Below are 8,386 nucleotides of genomic sequence, written 5' to 3' on the forward strand. Positions count from 1 at the left end.
TCATTAGTAAAATAATTTCATAAGTAAGCAAAATGTGTTGAATAGTAAGTACATAAATCACCCAAATATTACAACATAGTGTGTCAGAATTCCAACTAAACTTCAATGTTAACGAGTTTTGTACTTTTTGCTTTTTTTGAACTTTATGTGTAAAACCCTACCTGTAAGTGCTAAAAGAATAAAGGCAGATACATGATAAAATAATAAAGTGGAAAAGAAACATCAAACTGAGATGAAATATCACAAAGTTGAAAAAAATTAGTAAGTAGAAGAGAAAAAAACTACTAGAAGAATATTTGTAGAACATTCATCATAAGTGAAATCGTGAACTCTGTGACTTGAAAGTATGTATATTATATGGTGGATGCCTTTAGTTCTACATTAGAAATCAGCTGACATATCCACTGTTTTCATAATAATCACTGTTTCATCACTGATCATTTTAATAATACGGTTTCAGTACTGATATTGGCTGCTTTCTAAATGCATACATTACTAAGAATTCACTATTTTTTGTAAAAATAATTAGTCAGCCATTTGGAATGAATCTTGAGGGAAAAGAAGTCATAAGATATTGTTATCTTTGAGAACTCCCAGAATAATGAAGGATATATATATATATATATATATATATATACATTAATATTGCGAATATAAAAAGACTTCCTAGAGATATATATTTTTAAGCAAAGTAGAAGTTAATGTAATAAGGATGCTTTCAGAACTATGTAAATGGTACTTACCTACAGTCTTCTCTGTTACATTTTGAGTAGATTTCCTAAAATACGGATACGTATCTCCCGTGTCTTAATGCAGTATACAATTGGGTTGAGAACAGGAGGAACTAATAAATACACATAGCCCATAATAATGTGAACCACAGCTGGAACATGCTTCCCAAAGCGGTGGATAATGGATACTCCAAGCATTGGGACATACACCAGCAACACGGCACAGACATGGGAAACACAAGTATTGAGGGCCTTGAATTGTTCTTCCTGGGAGGCAATACCTAGCACAGTGATCAGGATCTTCAAATAAGACAGGAGGATTAATACAGAGTCCAATCCAAAAGTGAGGAGAATTATTATGAGGCCACAGATGCTATTGATACGGTGGTCAGAACAGGAAAGCTTAATGATGTCAGGGTGCAGACAGTAGGAGTGAGAGAGCAAATTGGGCTTACAAAACACCATCCGTTTAATAAGAATGGGCCCAGGGAGGATGAGAGCCACAGCCCGCACCAAAAGCCCTATGCCGATCTTGACAATGGTGGCATTGGTCAAAATAGTTGTGTACCTGAGTGGGTTGGAGATAGCCACATATCGGTCAAAGGCCATAGTAAGTAGGATGCCTGATTCCATTAGGGAGAAAACATGGATGAAGAACATCTGGGTGAGACAGGCATCAAACTCAATTTCAGGAGCATTGAACCAGAAAAGCTTGAGCAGAGTAGGCAGGGTGGTAGCACACAGTCCCAGGTCACTTGCAGCCAGCATGGAAAGAAAAAGGTACATGGGTGCATGAAGTGTCTGTTCTACCCAAATAACTACTAAGATAGCACTGTTACCCAGAAGGGCAATTAGATACAGGACACAAAACAAAATAGAGATCTTTGGATATGAAGCCTCTAAGCCAGGGAAACCAGTCAGAAGAAAGGGTCTGAAGTTACTGCTGTTGAGGAAGACCATGATGTTTAATTGATAGTCCTGTGTTGAAGAGTCACTTTTTCTCCACAATAAGAGAGCCTAGTTCAGAATACAGTACCATTTTCATTTCCAATGAACAATATTCAGCACAGTGGTCAATATTTCCTCCTCCCTAGAGTGGCAGAGTCTTCATTAATGCACCATTATCTTTCTTATGAATAGTTGTATAACCATTAGTTTATGCTAGGCACTACATAAAATCATTTTGTTTCCTTATCAAAATTTGAGTCATATAGAAGCTTTCTACCATTAGTAAACTTTGACATAGCAAAGTATATAAAACTTACATTAAATGTTAGACTTTGACGTATGGAACTAATTTAATTAAGACATGAAATAATGGATTATATCTGCTGTGAGAGGATAACTTAATAAAACTTTGTGACATTAAAATCTAGTTGAATAGGTAGTAAGTAAAAAATCCTCTTCCTTATTTTTAACTTTTATTATCTTTCTTCATGCACATTTAAAAAATTGAAGGAGAGGAACAATATGAAGGTATAAATACCATCGGTAAAGGATCCTTATGGATGAAGAAAAGACTGCAAAACTCTGGGAGTGATTAAATTAGATTACGTTTGATTCAGTCCCTACCTATGTGTAATTCCAGCATCATTTCATGTGAAAGTGGTCACTCATATGGTTCAAAATAAAGCTGTGTTTTATAGGTTACTCAAGAACTGATATTTTAGGAACTTCCTCTACCATGCACCTAGGTAATTATTAATTCACTTACTGTCTTTACAGACTTACCTACCCTGAATTTCATATAAAGAAAGACATAAATACAGTAACAGGAAGCAAATAAAATTAAAACAGCAATACAACAATGAGTAGAGAAAACAAAGAGAAACTCAATAGAAAGAGCAGAAAATATTAAAAACTTAAACAACTTTAAAATAAGTAAAAAAAAAGAAGGGATTCAATAATATGGAATTACAATTCAACCTAACTACATCCTCCATAGTTAACTTTATAAGACTCTCTTTCAGATGGCAAGGTTATTCCCATCCTTGTTCAGAGGGTATTCCCTGTAGGCTTTAGCCATGTGAGAATCCCATAAATGCATTAGACGTCCTATGTCATCTACCACCTCCTGCAAATTCAGTGTTCATTTAAGCTCAGATATTATTCTTTCCTTCCGATTTGTGTTTTATTATTTCCAATCCTTGGATCACACAGGCTGGTGTGCTTCTTCCACGTGCACATGATTGACACCTCACTTCGATGGCTGCTTGTTTGAAGACAAGACTCCAGAAAATATTCTTTCTCCTTGCTGGGCATCTAATTTCTTCACCACACCTTGCTATAGCACCTATATCTTCAGTGATATCTTCATGAGGGTGAGTGAGTATCCACGAGAGCCTTATCCTAAGAAATAATTGGGATCAGAATTAAATGCATTGCTCTGAATTGTAGTTTAATTTGCATTTAACTATACTATAATTATGTGGTGTTTGAAAGTGATGTTTTTAAAAATATTTTACAATGGTGACAGTTTAGACAATTTTTTTAAATGTGTGTATATATCTGTTTATCTATCTATCTTTATGGGTATAAATATTCTCATTTTTCTACCACAGAGTAGCTGGTTGGTTGAATAACCAACCAGTTAGCTATCAGTCCAACACTTAGTTGGAAATTACAATGTGATCCTCTATGGACAATGTGAACATTATCAAATTATTAACGGGAAATAGCTACTCTAAATTTCGGCAATGCAGTAGAAGCAAATTCATTATGTGTTAGCAATTCTCCCTGGGAGTTAATAGTAAGCCAATATTTAATTTAAGTTAATATACAGGGTTTTTTTGAAATGCCCAGACGGTTGGGTGAGTGCTGGAATAGTGTATACCAGAAGGAAAAGAGTGCATGCAAAAGTCCTGCATCAAGAGATGGCCTGCAACTATTTGGAATACATAATAGTAGAACCAATTTTTTCTTGGTCTTTTTTTTTTGGATGGGGGTTGGGTGGGTGGATAAAGGCTTGTCCTGAGGAGAAGAATGTAAAAAGACTGTGGAAATGAAAATCCAACAAGTTTTTATGTCATTTCAAATACTTAAACAAATAGCAGAGCAATAATCTTGAGTGTGTGTGTGTGTGTGTGTGTGTGTGTGTGGCCATGATCAAAGCACAATTGCATCTATATTTATAAAAGATAGTTCGAGGTGAGCTGTGGAAAACTACAAGGGAGTCTTTCATCTTTCACCACAGGTGTTTTGTGTTCTTTTATAACCTGTCTCAAGGAAGCAGTTTTTTCTAGTAATAGCTGACACTTAATAGAATAACACTACAACTAATGAATCACAGCAATTTGATAAAATAATTCTTTAAAATTGTTGAAGCAATTTATGGGGAGAAAAAAAATTCTAGTTTTCCATTGTTTTGTAGGTGAGAAATCAAGCCAGGAAAACCAAAGTGACTTTTCCCATAACAACCCCAAACTAGCAGGACTAAGATTTTAACGGAATCAAGAATAGAAGGTGCACAATGCAATGCTTTTGGCTGTCCAGTGCACTGCTCCATGAGTCAGCTGCACTACTGCATGAAAATGAAAAGCACAGACCCCGTCTTAGTTCAATGCTTCTATGATGGTGAGCAATTTACTGAAGATCTTCAGGCCTAAGGTTTATGCACACGTTACCTCATGTACTGTGGATAATAAAAATAACCCTATCTAAAGAATAGGGATGCTATGAGAAGATAAGTTAATTCATTCTTCACATTTAAAAATTTGAAGGGCAAACTTTCTAGAAATTAAATACTAAGCATTCTTTCCATGATAATGTATGACATTCTATACTTGTTAAGTGGAAATCTGTTGTTTGCATTGAACATTTTCATGCTCATTTTTTCATATCTTTTGACTGAAATTTACATCTTTAGAATGGGGACAGTGAAAAAAGGGCTTAAGAACTAAAAAAAAGTCCTCCTAGAATCCTCGATCTAACTACTTAAGCAACCAAACTTTGAAATTAAATAAAGTCTAGGAATAACAATTACCTTTAAAATGACCATATTCTGAGATTTCATTTGATAACCAGAGACTCAGCTGATTTCCCATCATCTACAGAATCCATTACTTGTCGACCACAGGCAGAAACACCTGTGCCCAAACTGTGACTGCTTTGCAGCAGTTTTATAGCTGTGCGTGTTTACCAGCCTATTCATGAACCGCCCTGAGATTTTTCCTTGAGAATAGTGCCCGTGGTTCAATACCATTATGAGTGATTCCCTAGAGCTTGCTAGCTCAAATGTAAATTACATTTTAATTGTTTATCTACCTCTCTGGACTTCGTGTGCTCATTTCAATGTTATTTTTCTATTTCACGAAGCATGAAACAACACTATTTAACACTATATGTCCACTATTTTTCTCCCAAGGTAGGATCTTCACCTATCTCACTTGTTATATAGCATGTGCAATGAGTTTAAAATATCATTAACTGGTTTGTTAAATGTATAGACTTCTCTTCACTCCATTATTTTATTAATTTAGAATATACTAGTTAATTTTTACTTAGGTTCTTAAGCTGTATTACCTGTTCATTTCTTGTGTGTGTTTAGCAATAGAAAAAAAATCTAACTTATTCAGAGAAATAAAATTATGCAAAAAAACTAATTCTATGTCTCTGATATACTCAATATAATTTTGGTGTTGACCTGATTGTTACATTAATTTTTAAAAGAAGGCTCCAAACATTAACTACCACAAAATGATTGAAAAAATAATAATTATGAACTAATAATGGTAAAATCAATGAGATATGAATCTTGAAAGGGGGGATTTTAGCTTTGAAGAAATTTAGTTAATGTGAATGGTGATGGAATAATTTAGAAAAGAATTGTGAAAACAGTTGTACAGCTTGAAGAATTTCTGAGCCTTACCAATTTTTCAGAAAAAATAGATTATGCTAAATTGTTGATCATGTTTTGTTTTATACATTTACACAATCCTGAAACTAATTAATTGTATAGACAGCATCCGAGAACAAATAACTAATGTATCTAAAGGGAAATAATTAAAAGAGCATGCTAAATTTTTTAAAAGTGTAATAAATTGATGAGTGTCTCTAAATTCATTATTAAACAGATCATGATGAAAGAAATAAGAAGTAAGCTTGAAAATAGGACTGTTTATACTGTCAAAAGCAAAATTATATATACTTTCAAAGAACAAAATTTTTTTAAAAAGACGAAAACAAATTTTTAAAAAAATGAAAGCAAAACATTTTAAAACCGTTGGACCGTTACAAGATAGGTCTTGTATAGTAGTGGTTGCAGTGGTTTTGCGTTGGGTTGTGGTCTGCATGGTCGGCTGTTTGAAACCACCTGCAGCTTTCTGCTCCCTTAAACAATTACAGCCTAGGAAGTTCACAGGGGAGGAGCTATGAATCATCATTGACTCTATGGCAGTGAGCTCGTTGGTTGGTTTGGGGTACACTACATACTCAAACTGGAAGGTTCAGAAGAACAAAAAGGAGTATAAGGAACAGAGTTGGTATTTCAAGTAATGAAGATTGAGAGTTGTCCTATATCAGTGACAAATACCAAACCAGAGTTCTTAGAAACATAGAGACTAGAAAAGACAAAACACTTTAAAAGAAAACAATACCTACAAACATGCCATATTCAAATTACAAAAATTCATAGGCTATCATTTTTATAAAAAGTAAAAAGGGCTGCACTTTAATAACAGAAGAACAAAGATAAGAATTACATCAAATTTCTTAAGGAATTATGTAAAACCTAAGAGAGCGGGTGAAAACTGTAAATTGTTAAAACAAAAATATAAAAACAACTTAGAGTATTGAATCCAAAAATTATATTTTAGAGGAAAAAGAAGGTATTACTCAGACACAAAATTTAGGGAGAAAATTGTTCTAAAAGCTTGAATGCAATTGATTGAAATGGGTCCCCCAAATGTGAATTGTAATCCTAACCTCCATGACTGTGCTTATAATTGTATTTGTGAATGCATTGTCTTTGCTATATTGGTGACAGAATCAATTTAGGGTCTACTTGAATCCATTTCTGGTAAAATATGAAAAGAGGAGATTAACAAAGTAGAGGTTAGTGAAGAGACATGACTAGACACTGAAAGTTTTCTAAGGAGCAACAGCTCAAAGAGGACCATCTGACAGAGTCAACAGTGAGACAAAGCCTTCCCCTATAGTCTAGTAAGCACCCTGAATGCAGATGTCTAGCCTGCTAAACTGTGAGAAAAGAAGTTCTATTGGTTAGATGGAGGTAGTTATTTATTGTGCCAACCTGGCTGATAAACATATGTGGGACTAATTGAAGGACGGGGGGATAAATGGCTCATTGAGCCTACCCTTTCTAGTTCTTGGGTCTCTTGTTTTCTGATGGTCGGACCAGGGTGCAGCTGCCTTAGCCAGTTCCCTACTTCAGCTGGCAAGGCTCACTTCCTGCAAGACATCCCTGAGAAGAAGCCACATGGACCTAATCTGATGCAACCCTGGGTGCTGAAGCAGCCGTGTGGAGACCTGTGCCAGCACTGAGAATCTTACACATTCACTGACTCTGCTTATACATTCACTGACTCGGCATCGTTGCCTGTGTTTTGTGAGATGAAGGAGGACTTTGTGAATTAATGGTGGACACTTGGGTTGATGGGTTAATGTTGGACTTATGGGCTTGGGCAACACTGGGTTGGGATGTTTTCTTGATGTGCACTTAACCTTTATAGGAACCTTTATATAAAATTCTCTCTTATACAATAGTTTCTGTGGATTCATTTCTCTAAATTACCCAAACTATTACAGTTAGATACCATATTTGTGGAATGTCTGTTATAACAGTTCTCAAAAACTAAGATAACTTCCCAACTATAAGAAAGTTATTTTTAATTGATTTAATAAAAAATCAATTTTCAGACTTTGCTCTTTGAGATCATTTCCCAGAAGAGTGATGATTTCACTTAACTTACTGTTTTAGTCTTATGACCAACATGCTCAACTACTAACACTACCACCAGACAATAATCATATTCATTCTTTAACATTGGGAATTATAGTAGAGGATATCATTTATAAAACGCCACACCCTGACAGACTGCAGAACACTTTTGCCAGTCTTCTTTAAGTAATTTCCTTGTCTGTTCTTAAAAATATGTAATTTTACCTGCACTCTGCACATTCCTCACTTCCCCTTTGTATTTGAGAGAGAGAGAACTGAAGAAAACAAAGGGGTACATCTAATGAAAGGGAAGGCTTTTGCTCAGAGCAGAAGGCGGTGAAATGAAGAACCCAAAATTTAATGCCAAAATATCATTTTAAATTCTGATATATAGCGACCCTGTAGGACTGCGCCTGTGGGTTTCCGAGAGTCTTTTTATGGGAGTAGAATATCCAGGCTAAATGGAGAGCACTGTACAGATCTCTGCAGCTAGAATGTTACCTACAACAGATGGTAACAAATGATTTGTGAGCAATATTGGGAGCGATACAGCAGTCATTTTGACTTGAATCAACCATGGTTAAGTGTAAAAAATCTTGTTGAGGTAGTTTATATATTTATCATTGAATGCTATAATTATTTCCCAAGGGTTCATTCAAGAATGTTGAATGTCAATGAATTACTATACAAATCTTGCTTGTTGTTGAATTCACCCATCCAACTTTCTTAGTGGTTGTATAAGATTGATTAAGAGTGG

General features: G+C 35.0%; 1 protein-coding gene across 1 annotated transcript; it reads right to left on the minus strand.

Moving 5' to 3' along the window:
- Positions 1-758: 758 nt before the first annotated feature.
- Positions 759-1,691, minus strand: LOC142446842 (olfactory receptor 51L1-like). Its single transcript, XM_075548577.1, has one exon. It carries the CDS (start codon positions 1,689-1,691, stop codon positions 759-761), a length of 933 nt encoding a protein of 310 aa, XP_075404692.1.
- Positions 1,692-8,386: the final 6,695 nt, after the last annotated feature.

This window comes from Tenrec ecaudatus, chromosome 4 (assembly GCF_050624435.1).
Source record: "Tenrec ecaudatus isolate mTenEca1 chromosome 4, mTenEca1.hap1, whole genome shotgun sequence".
Lineage (NCBI taxonomy): Eukaryota > Metazoa > Chordata > Mammalia > Afrosoricida > Tenrecidae > Tenrec > Tenrec ecaudatus.

Bases quoted from the DNA above. Each gene is read 5' to 3' on its own strand.
- LOC142446842 (XM_075548577.1), bottom strand. From the start codon at position 1,691: ATGGTCTTCCTCAACAGCAGTAACTTCAGACCCTTTCTTCTGACTGGT.